Source organism: Branchiostoma belcheri, unplaced genomic scaffold (assembly GCF_001625305.1).
Source record: "Branchiostoma belcheri isolate BF01 breed outbred unplaced genomic scaffold, Haploidv18h27 scaffold170, whole genome shotgun sequence".
NCBI classification, from domain to species: Eukaryota; Metazoa; Chordata; class Leptocardii; order Amphioxiformes; family Branchiostomatidae; genus Branchiostoma; species Branchiostoma belcheri.
Window position 1 is genome coordinate 139,492 of NW_017803158.1, and position 21,497 is coordinate 160,988.

General features: G+C 39.1%; 1 protein-coding gene across 1 annotated transcript in view; it reads left to right on the forward strand.

Annotated features, from left to right (window-relative positions):
- Positions 1-21,497, forward strand: part of LOC109466889 (multidrug resistance-associated protein 5-like) — a 29,946-nt gene that overhangs the window by 2,606 nt on the left and 5,843 nt on the right. The window contains exons 3-23 of the mRNA XM_019764754.1: positions 415-573; positions 1,345-1,492; positions 2,195-2,298; positions 3,406-3,535; positions 4,862-5,035; positions 6,021-6,168; positions 7,442-7,590; positions 7,972-8,079; positions 10,442-10,687; positions 11,131-11,202; positions 11,960-12,084; positions 12,671-12,743; positions 13,569-13,772; positions 14,223-14,240; positions 14,339-14,526; positions 15,231-15,355; positions 16,963-17,147; positions 18,176-18,452; positions 19,131-19,287; positions 20,361-20,486; positions 21,059-21,245. Of these exons, the coding sequence (XP_019620313.1) occupies positions 415-573; positions 1,345-1,492; positions 2,195-2,298; positions 3,406-3,535; positions 4,862-5,035; positions 6,021-6,168; positions 7,442-7,590; positions 7,972-8,079; positions 10,442-10,687; positions 11,131-11,202; positions 11,960-12,084; positions 12,671-12,743; positions 13,569-13,772; positions 14,223-14,240; positions 14,339-14,526; positions 15,231-15,355; positions 16,963-17,147; positions 18,176-18,452; positions 19,131-19,287; positions 20,361-20,486; positions 21,059-21,245 (3,103 nt within the window). The remainder of the gene's footprint in view (positions 1-414; positions 574-1,344; positions 1,493-2,194; positions 2,299-3,405; positions 3,536-4,861; positions 5,036-6,020; positions 6,169-7,441; positions 7,591-7,971; positions 8,080-10,441; positions 10,688-11,130; positions 11,203-11,959; positions 12,085-12,670; positions 12,744-13,568; positions 13,773-14,222; positions 14,241-14,338; positions 14,527-15,230; positions 15,356-16,962; positions 17,148-18,175; positions 18,453-19,130; positions 19,288-20,360; positions 20,487-21,058; positions 21,246-21,497) is intronic.

A 21,497-nucleotide genomic window follows, 5' to 3' on the forward strand; every position in this document is an offset into this window, starting at 1 on the left:
GTCAATTTCTTGATCTTGAACTTATAACTTATGTATATTAAGTACTACATTTTGGCCACCTGATGTTGGTATTGAGTGAAATCAAATCTTGCTCATCATTGCTTATAGATGACTTAGCAAAAATCCAATCATATGGTATTTTGTTACCATTGTGAGATAATATGATATTATGTTACAATTGTGGGATAATTTATTATGATATTATGTTATCTTTTGTGGAATGCACTCAGGAGATAGAAGTTACAGTGTTCATTTTTTTCAGTCAAATGACAATGTCGTTTGGTGTAATGTAGCTAGCTGCCACTACGCCACATGCCTGCGAAGCTGGTGTGTTGTGCCAAAGGGTAGTTATACCAGCTATTCAGATACAGATGCAGAATGTTTAATTTCTTTTTTTGTATATCTCTCGAGCAGAGAGCCGTCAGTGAACCCACTAGATGATGCAGGTCTGCTGTCCTTCATGACCTTCTCATGGCTGACTCCACTCATCAAAATGGCGAACAAGGGCAAACTGACACTGGACAACATCTGGCAACATTCACCACTCGACACGGCCGAGCCTAACTACAAAAGGTACGTCAGTGAAGGTTAGACATCCAGGTAATACGATACGCCAAAAAGCAGTTTGCCTTGACCGCTGTATACATATGATGTTCCATGTGCCACCCTCCCCACATGCATTCACCACAGAACTAAAGATGCTCATGTAGCATTTGACATTAAAACATCTTGAATCTTGATTTGGAAACCATTTATGTCTCAGTCATGTTATGAGGCAACCCTCTTCAAGGAGTATCCAAGGTGACCACTTGCCTTTGATCCCCTGGGTGGCCGGCTTGGACAGGTTTGACTGTAGGTCTTTATTCAATCACAGCCAAACTGCTGTGAAGAACAAAATGTAGAACCAGTTAATACATAAGGAAGGAACATAAGAGACAGTCACAGAAATGTAGGTGTGTATATAGTAGTTGTTTGATTGTTGCTCAGTAAGAAAACTTTGATACCTGATAAACTATTCAAAGATTCTGAAGTTACATTTACAGTAGCATTTTGATACATGTACTCATACAACAAATTCATGGAAATCTAGACTGATTAATGTAAGATAGGTGGGTGATTTATTCAAGCAGATTATTCTGTATGAGTTTTAAACTTTACTATAGGTTATATGTAGGTTATATGTACATGGAAAAATTACTATATAAAGGTTATATGTAGGTTATATGTACATGGAAAGCAGATCTGTTGAGATAGAATTGCATAGCCCTGAAATGCATTTGAATGTGAGAACTTTTATGCCAGATGGGTTTTAAATTTGATTCTGTCTTTTTGCTTTTCCCCCAGATTTGAGCGGCTGTGGCAGGAGGAGGTTGAGAGGGTGGGGATGGAGAAAGCGTCGCTGCCCAGAACCATCTGGAGGTTCACCAGGACCAGGATGCTGATGACATATCTTACCCTCATGATTTGTATGATAGGTGCATTCTTAGGGCCTGTGAGTATCCATTAAATTATTACCTACTGTAAATGCACTTAACTTTCAGGCATAGAAGAATTTTTTTGCCTCCTGATTTTCTGTCTCTTGTCGTTAAACTAATAGTTTTGGTCGCATGTTTGGGCACGTTAAGCGCAGAATTGCTGTTGCCAGGCAACATAGGTCATGATAGATCAAAGAAGACATTGAAAGAGTGCATCTGAAATGACATTAGAATGTGTGGACTGTCCAACATTGACCCACTGGACAGGGTCACGTGTAGACATAGAGTCCACTGGAGCAGACTGCTGCCCACCCCTGAGACAGGGAAGCCAGCAACAGAATAATCAAAGCCTGGATACTTTGTATGTATGTATGGTGAGAGGAAGCAAGGAGGTTAAATATGAAGGTAACCCTGCACATGCCAGGGGAGTAAGTGGTCAGTATTTGGAAGAATTCAGGAAGTGATGTGATACCTTACATTACAGTGCAAGACTTTAGTGTCCTAGTATGCAAGTTTTACTTTCAAATTGTTAAACTGTATTGTATTGTATTGTATTGTATTAGTCACATATTGTAGATCACTATATAGATGTCAATCCCTACCTACCAACCCTAATTTTTTCAGGACTGAAACAGGAAAAACAACATTTTTCCTAGGCCTTATAATATTGTTGTATTAATGAAGTTCTAATTGTAGTTTTCTCCATATCTTGTTTCCAGGCGTTTGTGATCAGGAACCTGCTGATCTATGCTGAGTCCAGGGAGGTGAACTGGCCCCTGGGAGTCGGGCTGGTCATCGCCATGTTTGTAACAGAGATGTCCAGGTAACAGTCTGAGTTTTTTCTGTCAGATAAAATAAAAAATTTAATATAATAGCTTTTGCCATTGTCCTATTGTTGGGATGTAAATTATCAATTTTAAGTATAATGATGTTGAATGAAATCTACATACATGTAAAATATACTATGAATTTGAGACTTTCGCTTTGTGGCTTTCCTATTATTACTTATTAAACAATGAGTAATAGTAACTGTTAGCTTATTAACTTCTATCAAAATGTAGTATAATCAAATTAAAATTGTACTTTTTCTCAAATGTAACAAGATATTGGTGATATATATTCATTTGTAAAACTATATATAGGGCTCGAAAACTTTTTTTCTGAGTGTATACCTGTACTCGTGCAGTCAACATTTAAAATCCTACTACATGTACATGTCATGTACACCAGACAAGTTTACCTGCAATGCAGTTTCTTTGCTTTTCAGTTCACAAAAAAGGAAACGTTCTTTCAAGTAGCACCATTTCTAAATTTACTATCAAGTTCCCTACTCTCTTTAATGATGCAAGTCAGTTTTTGACTACTGCTGTATATGTCCCCCAGTGTCTGGGGGTGGTTTTGTCATGGTCTACAAGCTACATGTTGGTAGACATCAGAAATAGACAACTCTTATGCTGCACTAACCTGCATATACCCAGTACATGGACCAGTACAGATTAGGTGCAGGTAGACATCAGAAATACCTGCACATTTCCAATTTTACCTGCACTAACCTGCATGTACCCAGCACATGGACCAGTGCAGGTTAGGTGTATAGGTAGACATCAGAAATACCTGCACAGCCCCAATTTTTCCTGCACTAACCTACATATAGCCAGTACATGGGCCATTGCAGGTTAGGTGCAGGTAGACACCAGAAATACCTGCACAGCTCAAATTTTACCTGCACTAACCTGCATATATACATGTACCCAGTACATGGACCAGTGCAGGTTAGGTGCAGGTAGACATCAGAAATACCTGCACAGCTCCAATTTTACCTGCACTAACCTGCATATACCCAGTACATGGACCAATGCAGGTTAGGTGCAGGTAGACACCTCTAATTTTATACATGCACTAACCTGCGCATACTGTGTTTCTCTTCCAGATCTGTGTTTTTCGCAGCCACTTGGTGCCTTAGTTACCGCAGTGCTACAAGAGTCCTGGGGGCCGTCCTGACACTCATCTTCACCAAGATTACTCGTCTCAGAAGTCTCAAGGACAAGACAGTAGGGGAGGTCTGTGGTTACCGTATCATTTTTTAAGTTCTAAGGCCACACCAATTTAATTTGTTGGCTCTCAGAATCGCCTCTTCATTTTTTTTCTGATTTGAAAAAAAAAAAAGATTCTGGTTCTGAATCAACTCAAATATTTTGCCCCCAACAGCTGAGGAAAGTCCTTTTCTTCCTAGTTGTTGCAGTTTTTCCATCTATCAATGCAGTGGTTTGATTAAAAGTTCAAAATTCATTCAATTTGTTTAAATATCAATTGGCCTTTCGTGATTGATTTTGTGTTGACTTCACGGATCCTATCGTAGCATTTTGGGGTATAATAAGATACCTAGACCTGTTTTTATTTTAATTTTTTTTGCCCTGTCGCTTCATATTTTTTCTGAAAAATCCGAGAAGCAACAAATTGAATTGGTGTGGCCTAATCAAGGTTCAATCCATGCTCTTTCCTGCTATCCAGAACTTAACTTACAATTAGTGTTAGAATGAAGTATAAGTAATATTTGTATGGTCCAGTACCAGCTTAATTAGTATCATCATTCAGTAATCAAATTAATTGTAATTTAGTATCAATCAATTACCAGTTAGCCCATGGTATTGTTTTCAGTGTTGACCACTAATTGATAAGCAAACAATGGATCTCAGGACTCTTTAAGATTATGATTAATATTGCATGATAAAACAAGAACACTTCCAAGAAGTACACATGTAGAATATGGTACATGTATATGGCACACTGTCAATCAACTGTAAGCTAATCTGTGCCTTCTCACGTCAAAACATTTGAGTTTAAAGGAAGATGTAATAGACGATTAAACGTACTATTACTAGTACATCATCCTTCCAAGTCTCAGGAACCCAAACATACAAACTTTCCCTAAACTAGCACTACCCAAAACAATACCTCTATCAGTGTAAGTAAAAAGAGAATCTACTTTAAATAATAGACATATCAATAAATGGCTGAAAAGAATAGTAGATTTAAGGCTTTTGTGTAATATCAGTATCCGGTTTAGTGTCTGTTGTTCCCCAACTTCCGAGGGTTATAATATAAAAACATAGAAAATTGGTGTGCTTGCACAGCAATACTGGGGCTTGATGGCAGCCCACCACTTTCCTCTATCCTGTTGGTTAACGTTATGTAGGTTCAAGTGGTGGAAGTCCTCCCTTAGACTAGTTAGAGTGTCAAACAATCTCTTCAATTGGTTGACCACAAGGGTTTGAGCTTTCAATTCTACATACAGTCACTGTGTGAGGATCTTCCTAGGCCATTTCTCACTGTCCATTTTGTGCTTTATTTTTGAATGATTGTGTAATCCTTTTTTTTCTGTACAGTTGGTGAATCTGTGTGCTAATGATGGCCAGCGACTGTTTGATGCCACGTCATTCTTCATCCTGATGTGCGGAGCTCCGGCCATCTTCATCCTGGGTTTCTGCTACACGCTGTACCTGATTGGTCCAGCCTCACTGCTGGGCTGTTCCATGTTCATCCTGTTCTACCCATTTCAGGTATAGAACATGATTTTATGCAAATAGTGTACAATGATTGTCCTTGATTTTCACAATTATTTTACTTTGCATTATTAGGCCACACCGACTTAATTCTATGGATGACATCCTCCAGAGATCCCTAAATAAGTGTGCAGGGGCAAATAAAAAAATTTCGGCCAAAAAAAACCCCATAGGAATACAAAGCCAGTATTCTGAATTTGCGGCAGTACATAACATATAGCGACGTGTACAACAAGCTCGCACATGCTGGCTTTTTGCAGAATTTATGAATCGGCACTGTACTCATGTACTGAGTTATTTTGTCCTGGAGTCAGGTCCACCACTGGCTCCCTATTGTCGCTAACTACCATGGAGTACCCAGGCCTAGAGCCAAGTACATGATTCTTTTTTTTTTTGAGAACATGCAAAAATCAATGCGCGCGTGGATGTCATCTGTAAAATTACGTTGGTGTGGCCTTAAGAGAGATTGTGCCATTTCCTGTCCCTTAAGCTTGAAAACGATTGGAAACAATTGGAATGGCTTAAAAAGTTTCCATATAATTATTAACCCCTGTATTATTGGTCTATAGCTGATGTTACAGTAAGGCCACAGCAATTTAATTTGTTGGTTCTCGGATTTTTAAAGAAAAAATATGAAGCGACAGGGAGAAAAAAAATAAAAATAAAAACAGGTCTAGGCATCCTATTATAGCCCCAAATGCTACAATATGAGCCATGAAGTCAACAAAAAAGGCTGGGTTAAAATTTAAAGGATAAATTTTGAACTTTTAATCAAACCACTGCATTGATAGATGGAAAAAACTGTAACAACTAGGAAGAAAAGGAATTTCCTCAACTGTTGGGGGCAAAATCTGAGCATTTTTGAGTCGATTCAGAACAAGAATCATTTTTTTTTTTTTGCAAATCAGAAAAAAATGAAGAGGCGAATCCGAGAACCAACAAATTAAATTGGTGTGGCCTAACTATAATACTTATTTTCCAGGCAGGGATTTCTCGTCTAACTTCACACCTCAGAAGAAAATGCATCGCCATCACAGACAAACGTGTACGGACCATGAACGAGATCCTGACGTGTGTTAAACTCATCAAGATGTACGCCTGGGAGATGCCTTTTGGGAGGGCTGTTAGTGGTAAGAAACTTGCCTGAATGTCTGAACTTAGAGATTTTTGGAAAGCTGTGATGTATGATATAAAATGAACATTGTATGTCTAAAGTTAAAACTTTTGGTCCAACACAAGAAAGTTCTCTCACCTAGAGCTTTTGACCAGTCACTCTGGTCTTCCTCAGTAGACTGACCCAGTGAAGCTTGTCACATGACTTTTTTGAAGTGTGACGTCAACTACTGAGGAAGACCAGAGTGACTGGTCGAAAGCTCTAGGTGAGAGAACTTTCTTGTGTTGGACCAAAAGTTTTAACTGTAACTACGAAGATGAACTTTCATGATAATGTACATTGTAGATGCTAAAATAATAATCATGATATACATTGTGGACTGACTGACTACCTGTAGATTTGAGGAAACTCTTTTTACACAACCAGGTTGAAGTCTGTACCTGTAGAATCATACTCCATGGACTGGCTGTCAACAAACATGCTATTAATGTTTACGTGTGCATGTATTTCTCACACTATAGGACTCACTGGACTTTTGTTGTTTGTTTCCTAAAACCAATAACTGTCTTTAGGTGTAACCACCAGTTTTGTACAGAAAGTACAAGCTGTGTAACACTGGACTGTAAGGTTTGATCCACTCACACCAGCAGAGGTCCACTATTACTTTGATAAGTGAGGTAGCATCTTAAACATGCTTGACATGTGGCTCACCTCGGAACCTAGATTGACGTCCCTAACTGAAGCTCAAGTGAGGAAATATTGGTACTAGTACATGTAGGCATAAAGTGCCTTTCACAAGGGCCTACTATATAGGGATGTGTTGAAAGTTTTAATGACGTGTACTAGTGCTGTGTACTGGTTTGCTGGTCCCAGGACTCAGGTTCGGACTTATAAGAATTTTTATGTTCAAGTAAAAAAAACCTAAAAGTCAAGAACCGATTCCAGACTTATTCAAAAAAAAAAAAAAAACATGTCACATACCACTTTTCTTTCCAAACCGCCTAAAACTTTCCATAGATTACAAAATCTGTGCTGCAACATGAATAAAACATTCATGCATCAGGCATCGTCAAGTACCGGCCTCCATGTTATGTGGCCAAAGTGTTCCCAAACAACATTGCAAGGTTGCTAACATGCAATTTTGTATATGCCTTGGGTTTAGGACCGGACTTGCAAGTCCGGAACTGAACCTAAACCTCTGGATTTGAATCCGGACCTGAACCTAAATGTGGGTTTAGGTACATGTACACAGCCGCTAACGTGTACTATACTTCTCTGCCGATATACAGCTGTAAGAAGTGATGAGAGGAAGGTTCTGGAGAAGGCTGCGTACATACAGAGTTTCAGTATCTCCACATCTCCCCTTGTGCCTGTCCTGGCCAGTATTCTCACCATTGTGTTACATGTGATGACTGGGAATGATCTCACAGCATCACAGGTTTGTTTTTACTTGTTTCTTCCAAAACAAAGTGAAAACCTCCCTTTTCCTCTTTCTATGAAATAAAACTACAGTTGTAACTGCAAAATGTAAAATTTTATACTATTATTTTGTACCCAATGTATTTGCCTGTATGTCTATGATGTAGTTTTAGACCTTCCAAAGTCGCTGTACTTTTGTTGTGTCAATAAAGTATATTATTATAATTTATTTATTATGACAATTATATTCTAGCCCAATGCATGTGTCACTTAATTTGCTCCTTAGACATGTTGCAGCAAAAATCATTGTGTATAATTTTTGATTTATACATGATTTTATACTAATTATTATGTTTTCTTTACTGACATTAATCCAAAAATCATATTCTGAATCTTCTAGGCCTTTACCATGTTGGCCATTTTCAATTCGATGCGATTTATGTTGGCCACACTTCCGTTCTGCGTCAAATACCTCGCAGAGAGCAGAGTAGCGCTACAACGTGTCAAGGTAACTTGCAATTGTTAGACTTTGAATAAGGCCACAGCAAGTAATTTTTATGGATGATATCAGCACGCGCATTGATTTTTGCCTGATTTGGGGAAAAAAACAAGAAATTTTGTTGCCCTCTGACAGTGGTCAACAATTGCCGAAAATGGGCAAAGATAATCTGTTGCCATGCCGGAGGGTGGATGGCAGGTAACTATGAAGAGAGGAGACAAGAAAAGGCTCTGACTTAATGTTTTTTTCTTACTTTGATTCAGGCTGTGTATATGTGATGTTCCCACTGAATCAAAACCATTTGTACAATCATGATTTAGTCAAAAGTTTATAATGTAGGTAGCTTGTTTTTGTTTTTTGGCCCCTCTTGATGTTTTTTTTCGCCCGCTCGCATTAGATTTTAAGTCTGCGGAGGATGTCATCCGTAAAATTTACTTGCTGTGGCCTAATATTATCTACCCTGTTATGCCTGGGCAGGTTTTCTATATTTTATAACAGTTGTATTTTATCTTAACAGGCATTTTCCTTGCTACCAGCCTTTAACTGTATGAACTTTTGCATACGACCGTTACCGCATTGTGTGAAATCATTTTCTGAGAGCTCGGTGGCACTGGAGAGGCTCAAGGTAACCGCACCTAAGAAGCCTCAAAAGAGTCTTACAAAATTCTGTGTGTACATGTAGGTAATCAAATCTTTCTATCATGCTGTTGAGTTTTTGCTTAAAAGCATTGGTCACAACCCACCATACGTGCATCTGCGTGCTGTCTATGTGCAAAAACGTGGGCAAACGTAGGGGATCTGTAAGTGGTGAGTCCCGCCTCCGTACGGAATCGCATACGGATTTAGGAGCACGCAGACACGCCGTAGAACTTTAAGTGCATGTCTGCGGGCGGTCTACGGGTTCACGCGCGTGCCCCGTACGTACCGTACGGACGCAGCATGTGAGTACGGCCTCCTTACGGTAAAGTGGCAATTGCACAGAGATCGTACGTCGTAAGCATGTACAACTCACCACTTGAGCAACGAACGATGCACGCAACCACTCACGGCCAGACGTGGTGTGCAGACCCCACTCTTTCACCTTGGGCAACCGTGCGAGTGACGTGTGTTGATGCCACTGCTTCCCTATATATGTTTTCAGAAAAACGTAGCAGACGTGACCTCCCAATAAAACGTATGGACAAAAAGCATGCACGGCAGGTTGTGACCGATGCTTTATAAACAACATATAATTTTTTTTAGAAACAGCAATAATTTCAATTTATGAAGCTTGATTGCACAAGTCTTAAAATCATATAGAATACAAAAATCAATTGTTACGAGGTGCACAAATTTGGGCCTAAATGTCCCCACCTTCTTTAAAACACCAAAGATGTAAATCTGATGTATACTAATTTGAATTGAACAATCATGACGTGTTCTGATATTGGAATACCCTATCAACTGACTGCCGTTTTAGATTAAAGCAATTTGAACATTCTTTCTTCACTTGTCAACCACATGTTTAACAAGAGCCGATGTTTTGATAAACGGCTCTGTTGTCTTTACCAGTTCTTCTGAATCAGCAGTTATGACTGCGGTTCAGTATGCACTGGAGCTTTGGTGTTACTGCTAACAATGTTAACGTTGTCCCGTAGATATTGTTACAACAGAAGTGAGGTAAGCTGTAACACCTACATTGTAGCTAGCGTCATTGCTCAGTATTACCAATATTAGCCCTTGTGAAGATGACCGACGGTCATCAAAACATCAGTTCTTGTTATACAAATGGTTGTGAATAAAGAACTTGTATTCAATCATTCACCAATTGAACCTGATGAAATTAGTCGCGCACAAATACAATGTATGTTTTGTGTTTTCAGGGTTATCAATGTTTGGAAGTAAAATGCGAGTACAATGGCAAGGGAATGAAACATACTGCACCCTTGCCCCTTTTGGTACAATCAATTCTGTTTATTATAATAAGGCCACACCAATTTAATTTGTTGGTTCTCAGATTTTTTCAGAAAAAATATGAAGCGACAGGGCGAAAAAAAATAAAAATAAAAACAGGTCTAGGCATCCTATTATAGGCTTAAATGCTACAAAATGAGCCATGAAGTCAACACAAAAGGCTGGGTTAAAATTTAAACATTGAATTTTGAACTTTTAATCAAACCACTGCAATGATAGATGGGAAAACTGTAACAACTAGGAAGAAAAGGACTGTCCTCAACTGTTGGGGGCAAAACATGAGCATTTTTCAGTTGATTCAGAACCAGAATCATATTTTTTTTTTGCAAATCAGAAAAAAATGAAAAGGCGAATCCGAGAACCAACAAATTAAATTGGTGTGGCCTAAATTAACTGAAGACAAACTGTTTTTTGCCAGAGTTTGCTTGATATGGAGGAAAGGAAGCCCTTCACCACTCGACCTTCAGACCCAGGAAACACCATCGAGATCACAGGCGCGACCTTCGCCTGGGACACCATCAGGCAGGAAGAGGAAGCAGGAAATCCTGGGACTGCCCCAGTGGCCCATGGGAATACTGAGAAAGTTCCTCTGACAAAGGACGATGCAGAATCGGTGGAGGATTTGGTGAAAACACTCGTCAACATTGACCTGGAGCTCCCAAAGGTATTTTTTTTACTTTTAACTTTTCTTCATGTACATCATATAATGTATAATCATAGCTTTCCATTCATCACTATTATTGCTGAACAAAATTGCACCCATACAATGAAAATGGTGATTTAGATCACATATTACATTCAATTTGGATAAGTTTACGGTGAAATACATGTAGCAGACAGTTATTTTATTACAAGAGATTATCACTCGTTCGGACTACAAAAAACAATGTGTTGTGGACTGGTGGGAATTCCATGTACCACATTATGAAATATGTAAAAAAAAATAAACATAGCTGTTCAGATTGTTTTTCTAGTTTATTGTACAATTCTAGCAAACCTTCATCTCATCATTGATCAAAACGATAAGAGAGACTTCTCATATGATAGTGTACAAAACCTGATTCTGACCCTGATACAGTGTCATCTGTGCATGTTCTGATTCCCCAGGGCACGTTAACAGGTGTTTGTGGCAGTGTTGGCAGTGGGAAGAGTTCTCTCATCTCAGGCATCCTGGGTCAGGTATGGTATATACTGAGTTTGACATTGTATGCATGTACATGTATGCATGATGGTTTATTTATTTCGCACACATAGCCCATGGTCTAAATTGCCTCTGTACACTTATCGTAACAAGTTTAAAAGACATTTAAAAGACATTTCACGCACCTTGATGGCTATTCACAATGCATTCAAGAGCCTTACTCATGATCAACGACATATAGCTTAGTTCTCACCAGACTGTTTGAGCTTAGGGGCCCCCTAGCCCTACGCTGTGATTTGGACCCCTACACTTTCTTTCAATCAGCGTAGGGGTGTTTTTTGGGGGCAGAAGCTTCATAAATCTTTCAAAAAATTAAAAATATAACTTACTAGTAATAAGAATGAAGCAATACATTCAAGGGAAAACAAAAACTGTCCCCAAATAAGCAAGAAACATTGTCACAGGGGCTTATGAGTTACAAAATTTTGTGTGAAGAATACCAGACCTCCTGCTGTGGTCATATTTTTGGGACTCAATGCGCGACTTGCACCCCTACGCAGTGAAAAAATCCTGGTGAGAACCCTGTATAGTGGTGAATGTGATATCATTGTTGAATGTTGAACATGACTCGCCTTGGCGTAGAGTGAGTTAAGTATAGACACAAATAGGGAGTTGGCAAACTTACATGACTTGTACATACTTGTAAGGCAGTGGTCTTTCTGTCTTACATACGTGTACAGGGGTTTTATGCGCTGTCTACAGGCCATGATTCTAACCTGGAAGTCTTTTCCCTAGATGCGTGTGGTGTGTGGAACAGTAGGACTGACAGGCAGTGTGGCTTACGTGGCCCAGCAGGCCTGGATCATGAACGCTTCTGTCAGGGACAACATCCTGTTTGGAGAGGACTATGACCAACAGAGGTACAATGTAGTTATTACATGTATTTTGTCATTCAAATTCAGGGCTCGAAATTCATTTCTGGGAATAGGTGCATCCCACCTGAATATATTTGGATGCACGAAATAAGATATTGTAGAATGTTAGCAAAAACTATATTTCATTTTGTTTCATTTCTGATCTACATGTATAATTGTGGACAGATGGTCACTGTAGACAGTATACTTAATGATTGTGTCAATGGAAAGTTGGGTCTTATGTTAGAGGTTGTCACTTGTACAGGTTTGCCTGTATTACACATACATATAATCTTGCAAATGCCAACAACAGAACAAACATCAGAACATCTGTACCTTCCTTATTCAAAACACTCAACCAAAGACAGACTGAAAGTGCAAACTGACGCAAACTGGATTTATACAGAACTGGTGGTATTAAAAGAATGTAATGTTAAATTGTGTACTCAAATTTCATGATATGGCTGTATGTCGTAATTCTTTGCGTTATGTATTTATTACTTAAAACTTCAGGAAGAGTAACTGTTGTGTCATGTATTGTCACTAATGGAGTTGTTTTAAACAATAAACAGAAAGCTGTTTTCCTCTGTAGGTATGAAGATGCTGTGAGAACCTGCAGCCTGACTCATGACTTCAATGTGCTGCCAGCAGGAGACTTGACTGAGGTTCGATAAGGAAACAGTTTAATTGTGATTTTAGATGTGGTGTCTGTGTGGTGTAGTGGATAGAGCGTCCGACTGTCAAGTAAGAAGACCCAGGTTCAATCCCCAGGGTTGGACCCAGACATGTCCGGACATGCACCCAGACGTTGTGCCCTTGGGAAAGGCACTTAACATGCGTTTCCTCCCTCAGTTAGAGGGATCCCAGGCCCTACTAGGGTTTTGGTTTTGCGTTAGGAAGAGCATCCAGCCGTAAAAATCCTGCTTCAAAAAAAAGACTTGTACTTGGTGCAAGCACGTCTAACCCCCGGGGGAAAAATGACGTTAAATTCGGTTTAAAAAAAAAAGAATTTATCTACTAGTAGGTATGAGTTAGATATGAGATAAGCATTAGACAAAACAACGAAGGTTTTAAGACATTGAATGACATTTGCATGTTCAAGAAAAGTTGTTTAAGTTGTTAATTTCTGGGTAACAAGTATTGTTTTGGGTGGCTGAGTTGCAGGACCTGGTGTGTATCTGTTTGGACATCGGTTGATAGCATATGGGTGAGGGAAAGATTGACAAGCAGAATGACAGGAGATCAAACCCCGATCAAAGGTTTTAGAAGCTGACAAAGTCATGAAGGTCGACATTCAGGAATTTGTGGATTGCAAACTTCCCGGAAGTTTGAATGTTAGAGTTTTGTTGAATGTTAGAGTTTTGTCCACTCAATCATTATTGTGCAATATGGACACAATGTTGTCCAAACGACTGCAGCAATATTAAGTGATGTTAGCCTGAAGAGGCTATAACAGAGAACAATCATGCTGAAATCATGCCAACTTGCAGATTGGTGAGCGAGGGATAAACCTGAGTGGAGGTCAGAAACAGCGCATCAGTCTAGCGCGGGCTGTCTACAGTAACAGGGACGTCTACCTGCTGGACGATCCACTCAGCGCTGTGGACGCTCACGTGGGACAGCACATCTTCACCCACTGCATCATGGGAGCTCTCAAGGACAAAACTGTGCTGTTTGTCACTCATCAACTACAGGTAAGGAAAGGTTCATCTTCACAGTTTTCCTCCCTTTTCCTAAAAGAATACCTTAAGTTTCAGGTTTGTGTTTGGGATGTCTGAGAAGAGAATTCTTGAACACATCAATCATGTTCTATGAAATTAGAGCAGACAGTTGAACAAACAAAATAATAGACACACACACTGTCATACCTGCTATATGTTGTTTCATTATCTTGCATAGTCTGTAAACTGCCCACTAGTACGCATGTGCAGTACCATTTGAAAAAGCAAGGTGTACCATTTTGACCAACTTGACCTTTATTTTCACAACTGACACAGTTACAGCAACTATGGCATTGACTTTCATACAGACCCACACCACAGCTGCTCTACCAGACCCAAACTGAAAACATACCCTTCTGACGAAGGCAATCATCCATCTGGCTTTCACAAAAACAGTAAATGTTGCATATTCTTTCCCTGCAGTACCTGCACCTGTGTGACCAGGTTGTCCTGATGAAGGATGGTGTGATAGCAGAGAAGGGTGAACACAGTCAGCTGTAAAATCTGTTCTTTCCCTGCAGTACCTGCACCTGTGTGACCAGGTTGTCCTGATGAAGGATGGTCTGATAGCAGAGAAGGGTGAACACAGTCAGCTGATGGCAGCAGGTGAAGACTATGCCAGGATGATACAGGGCTACATGACATCACACTGTGATGAGGAGACAGGGGAGGAATCTGATGGAGAAGAGACAGAGCAGCTCAACAACATCAAGGGAGACAAACTCATGTAAGAATAGATTGGGACTGAAGAGACTATAGGTTAGACCATACTAATTTGATTACTGTAAATCACTTTATATTGAATTTCATGGTAGCAAAATTCCACAGTCTGAGAAAAATGGATATGTTTGCGGCACTACTATTATTATAAGCACCAGGTGCAGAAGAAAGAAAGTCAGAGAATTTTTTGTTGGCGGTAATGATAAATTCGCAGTATACAGAAGTAACCGTGAATGTAAAGGTACGGCAAATAAAGAGTTATTTTCAGTATATGGATGACAATCTCTAGGAACCCCAAAACTGACACAAGTATACTAGTATGACTACATTGAAAGAAGGAGTTAAACTGGTGTTATATACATGTACTCACAACAAATTTCAGCTCAGAGAAGCTTTCAGGTGGCATCCGCCGTCTTTCTTCAGCTCATAAAAGGGGTCATTGGATGAGGGAGTCTGTGGCGTCCTTGGTCACGGTTGAGGGATGGGGAGCGGGACCGTTGGTCAAAAAAGTTGCCATAATGTGATTATTATGAATTCTGTCAGTGAATTTATTTTCTGAATCTGAGTTTACATCCTCCCTGCTACTTAAACCCATATTATACAAATATGGTGCCAAATGGCCACATTAGCAGGCCAAGGGGTAAGCAAGCAAGTCAATTCTACACACATTGAACATTAACAAACTGTGTACATTGTATGATCTCTTTATAGGAGACAATCATCAATGGATGCACAGCGCAGAAAACGCCTGTCTTCTGTAGTTTCCTCCACCAGTATTGCTGACAATGGCGATGTGTTAGTAGTGGAGGAAGAGGAGGAAGAGGAAGATTTATCAGGTAACTGAGATGCTCTGATTATCATGACTATGGCATTACAAAGGATCAGTGCAGACTGTTTAATATGTATTTAGTTTCAATTGACTTTTTCTTCAGCAAGGGTTGTTCAGCACATTTTGTAGGTTATTTTACTCAAAGTTTTACAGAATGTGGCATCAAATCACAGAGTGGCTATGCTAGCAGACATGAGAGGTTAGGGGCTCGACCCCTGGCCTTACTGGCTCATAACAAGGACTTTTCTCCTCCAACCCAGGTGTAAAATGGGTACCTGACTTAGGGCACGGTCACATTTCCAAGCCGGGGCCCGGCCGGGTTGTTTGCGTGAACGAAAAATAAACAATTTCTATTATTAAGGGTATGCACAAATAGTGCTCATGTTTGATTTTCTAAAAACTTTTATTGTTTATTCTTCTTTCTTATATCATAACTTTGAAATTCACTCCAAACGACTGCCCGGGTGGGCCCTGCAGGGCATGGGTTCGGAAATGTGTCCGTGCCTTTAGGTTGGGGAGGTACATGTACATGTACTAGTGGATGGGCTCTGCCTTCCAATTTCATGCCCCAGACACAGTGGGTAACAACCCACTGCCCCTACGGCCTCAAAAGGCTATTAGACTAGAAATGTGCATCTTACTTTTACCTTCACTGGTCCAGGAGGTTTCCCCCGAAAACTGTTCAAGCTTCTTGGGCTGATGTACACTTTCAAAGGCCCAAAGTTGTATTCTCAATGTCACTATATATAATCATGGCTTTCTACTTTGTTATAGGAGACAGCTCTACTGAAAGTATCGGCGAACAACATGGTCCCTCATACAGAGCAATAGAGATAGGGTTCCAAAGTATAGTGTGACATTTTTCTAGTACCCAGCCTACTAATGTAGGACGTGTGCAATTTATAAATGATTTTGGCATGTGTATGGGTTCACTGACATCATGATATGTGTGATATTTTAGCTGAAAGGTTTTGGAACACTAAAAGTCTTGGTCTTTTCTCACACTGAATATTGATTATTTTGCTGCTAATGGGAAAACACTGAAGCATGTTCAGAGATACATATAAGTTGATAAATTATACATTCTTTGCATTTTTGCTCCTGATACATTTTTACCTGTACAGAGCATGAAGTTATGCCACTCATGAAATGAAGAAGCGCATGACTACTAAAATGTCATCTATGCTGTAATAAAAACACCCCCAAATACCTTTTTCTAAATTGTTAAAACTTTAGAAAAAATTGCTACATGTACACTGTAAGTCATCATGTCTTTAAATTAAAGACATAATAACTTACATGTCATGTTACATGTAGCAATTTGAAGAGTATTGAATCTACATTGAAGAAGGTTAGACATCGAGGTAAACAGTACAACAACTTACTGGATAGATTTTGAAAATGGTCAGATGTTTCAGGACTGGTAGTGTTGACTACTGATCATAAATTTCTTTCAGTCTCTGACAATAAGCAGATGCTTCCTGAAACTTAACATCAGAGTCAGACCATCTTGAAAATTAATCCAGTAATTTCTTACATAGCTGCTGTTAGTATATAATAATAAAAATTCAGTTTTGACTTTAGTTAATTTAGTACAATTTGTGTCCTTTCCAGGCAGTCTGGTAACAAAGGAGGATATAGAGAGTGGCAGTATTGGATGGAGGACATATGCTGACTACTTTAAGGCAGGAGGAGGTTACCTGTTATCTGTGCTGGTCCTTCTGACCTTTATCTTGGCTGTGGGAGCGATGGGCTTCAGCAACTTTTGGTTGAGTCTTTGGCTGAGGCAAGGAAGTGGGGTGAGTTTTCTTGTCAATTTAGTTTTTCCATCATGTTTACAGAAGGAAAACATGATAATATAATAAACTGTATAATTATATATGCAATGTAATTGTTTTTGCCACATTTCTTCTTCTTCCGTTCCAAACACTGACCTCTGACCTGGCCAATGACCTGATTTGTTGACGTCTCTGACCATGGTAACTGGTGTTGGGTTACATAATGTAATGTTGCAATTTTATAGTTGAAGGGATTTATACTCCTTTCTGACCATATAATATATTATATAATTTTTATATGAATGTATTTGAGTAAAAATTAACAGAGCAAACCATATGCGAAGGTAAACATTATGCAATTTACTATTTGCTTTGCAAATGTTACCTTTTCTAGTCTTAATTTTGTTTGATGTAACTGTAATATATAATATAATAATTATAATCATTGGGGGGTCTGGGAGCATCTTTAAGTTATTGCTTCCCTGGTAAAATTTTTAAATCTTGACCCTCTGAAATATTATTTCCTTCATTTTGGGGGGCAAAGTTTGCTGGTATGGTCTAAGCTTATAATTAGTTTAATGACATTTCTTTCCATATCTTTTTTGTCATGCCAATTTTTGTCTGTCAATGATAACGGATTGGGCTTAATTTTTGTCCGTCATGAGCAGCAAAATGATGGAAAGATGGACGATGGCTAGAACATTGCTTGTACCTACATGTACGAAAAAAAAAATTGCTAGCTTGAAAGACTGTTGTTGTGCCAAGTGGCCAGCTTGAAGTGCTGGCCACTTGGGCTTAGGTTTGACTGTACCTAGTAAGTACATATAAAATAGGGATAAAGACTGTATGGATATTAGAAACTGTTTTTTGTGTAAGATTGTGTAAGTTGATATCTCATACTAGCCACCCACTCTTGTATTAGCCTTATGAAAATGTCATTGATATGTACTTATTTAAGTTAGTAGATGCCATACTTTGTACCATGTACAACTGTTGTGCAATAAAGTTATTATTATTTATAAAGAATCCTTTCCTTGCCTTTTTTACAGAACACCACTATAACAGTGGGTAATGAGACAGTCATCAGCACCAGTATTCGACACCATCCCGACCTTCACTTCTACAGTCTGGTTTACGGAATGTCCATCATCCTGGTGTTGTTCATGGTCATCATCAAAGGTCTGTCCTTCATGAAGTTCACCCTTCGGGCCTCCTCCAACCTTCACGACAAGGTGTTCAGGTCTGTCTTCCGCAGCCCCATGTCTTTCTTTGACACCACACCAACAGGCAGGATACTCAACCGTTTCTCCAAGGACTTAGACGAAGGTAAATAACTTTGCCAAATAAAATGTAGTCTTGACTTGACAATGTAGACTCCAAATGTACTGTAAAAGTAGGTCATGTACCTTGCTTTGTGATTATGCATTTTACTCTCATTTTACAGACTGGTCATGAGTTTTAAAAATGTTGTGAGAGTACATCACTGAGTGTAAAAATTAATATATCTATTACGTAATTGTCCATTTGAAGGTGCAGTACCACTGATTGCCATAAGGTTAAGTGCTTATACTAAACATAACATTTAGAATATAGGAAAGAAAAGTTTATCAGGTCAGTAATTTATCAGGGTATCATGCCAGTTGTGCAACTATGAGAGTTGTAACTATCTATATTTTTTGTTCTTTGAACTTGTGTCTTGCAATATTCTGTCAGACTCTGACCTCTTCATCTTCCCTCATGACCTGATCAGTGAAAAGCAGCTGGCAGGTAGAGTATTTTATGAATAAACAAAGGCTCAAACAACAAACAAACAAACAACAAACAAACATCAAACAAACAAACATCAAACAAACAAACGGTCTATTGGATACTGTATATTAGAGTCACAATTTTAGCCCAGAAACATCTGCCTGGTTGGACAGCTAGATTTTGATCATACAGATCTGACTCATGTACATGGTACAATGTAGATAGTTGACACCTACATTAAATGTTGTATTTCAGTGGATGTGCGACTCCCACTACAAGCTGAGATGTTTCTGCAGAACTCCTGCCTTCTCCTGTTCTCCATCGTTATGGTGGCATATGCACTGCCGTACTTTCTCATCGCCATTGTGCCACTAGCTGGGATCTTCCTGTACATCCGTAACTTTTCTAGCAGGTAGGTACTGATTCCACTGTATATACAAAATGCCATGTAACTTACTAACCCTAACCCTAACCCTAGTATATATTTGATGTAATCCATAGCTTCCATAACTAATGTTACGCTACCTCACTCAAAATCAGACTATAATATGCTTCTTTCATGTCCTACTCAGATATCAGTGTACATTGGAAAATTCATATCTGAATCACTACAAAAGTGACACCATATTGTAAATAGCTGATATACATTGCATCCCCTGAATTACAGAATGTAATAATACTCTTCCTAAGAAAACACAATGGATTTAGCTTTAGTATCATCATGGATTAGTTCGTTAGAATTATATTTTAGTATTTAGTTTGTTTATGTACCCTTGTTGTTTCTTTGCCATACATTGTACCAGTTACAGTTGTTGAGCAATAAAGTTGATTGATATTGTATTATGTATTTCAATATTTGTAAGGCCGTATACTGTGACAGTTTGGTAGTAGAAGTGATAGCATGGGGGCAAGGTAGTCTCGTGGTTAGGGTTTTTTTTTACTCAGAATCTGAAGGTTCTGGGTTTAAAACCCCTACAGACCATGTTTCCCAGTTGACATCTTGAAGAGATGTTGGTCACCTGTTAAGTGTTATGTTAATCCTTCTAAAAATATGCAGTAAATATTGAATATTTAGTAGCCATGACATCACATCTACATGATCGTATACATTCCAGTGACCATTTGAATGTTCATATGCATGAGTTCAAAATGTATTTTAAACCATGAATTATAGTTTCATCATGTTGGTAAGACACAGTAAGGAGAGACTCTTTTTGCACAACCAAGTGTAGATAATGTAAATATTATACATTTGGGAATGCATTCTGTAGCAGCAACACCAGTGTGCTGCAGTGCAATGTGAACCAGTCAGAATTGCTCTGAGGAAGGTGACAGAAGGTCACCAAAACATCGGCTGAATAAAAGTCTTGGCTGTGCAAACAGAGTCTCTTTACTCACTGTATTTTAAACCATCACCATTTCACAAAGTCAAGTTACACTTTATGAACTTTCAGGTTTTTATCATACTTGTTATTTTACAACCAGTGCCCTGCGTGAACTGAAGAGGTTAGAGAACGTGAGCCGGTCTCCTTGGTTCTGTCATCTGACTGCTACTGTACAGGGTCTGGCAACTATTCATGCTTACAACAAAACAGAGCAGACTGTGGACAGGTGTGTATTACATGACATAACATTTTCAATTCAAACTGGTAAAATGTAATTTTGATTTAGTTATTGTCTTAAAGTTTGTCCTGCGTATGTACATCAAATTTTGATAAGTTGTCACTTCAATGCAAGACAACAGTTGAAAATTATTTCAACAGTAACGGTCAAATACGGGGCAAACTATTAAAAGTTGACAAGTGAGCTGCTTTGAACTCAATGCAAAGGCCCTTTTGTGCCTCTTAACACTTGTCCTTCTGGACTTTTTACACAATATGTTGAAGTACTTTGAAGTCGTAATCAGGTCACAGACCCTTGACTTTTTTTCCCCTGCGTGGCGTAGTCATTTCCGCATTCGTTGCGTTTCACTGCAGTGTGATGCGTTGCACGAAAAACATCCCCAACTTGTACATATACAGGCCGCTATATTAGATGGTACTGTATGTGCAACCCATATAATTATGGGTCCCACAGGACAAGGGTTAAATGTATTTAAAATTGTATACAACTGATATTTAAAATTGTATACAACTGATATTATTACATTATTTTAGTACTAATAATTTGTGTCGTTTGTTCAGGTTTCTGGCCCTGCTGGATAAGAACTCCATGATCATGTTTGTGTTCCACTGTGCGATGCGCTGGCTGGCAGTCCGGCTGGACCAGATCACCATCACCATGTCAACTGTCACCGCTCTGCTGGTGGTCGTTACCCATGGTTCTGTGCCACCTGCACTGGCAGGGTTGGCTCTGTCTTCTGTTATACAGGTAAGAAACTAGCAGAGTTGGCTCTGTCTTCTGTTATACAGGTAAGAAACTAGCAGGGTTGGCTCTGTCTTCTGTTATACAGGTAAGAAACTAGCAGGGTTGGCTCTGTCTTCTGTTATACAGGTAAGAAACTAGCAGGGTTGGCTCTACATGTCTTCTGTTATACAAGTAAGAAACTAGCAGGGTTGGCTCTGTCTTCTGTTATACAAGTAAGAAACTAGCAGGGTTGGCTCTGTCTTCTGTTATACAAGT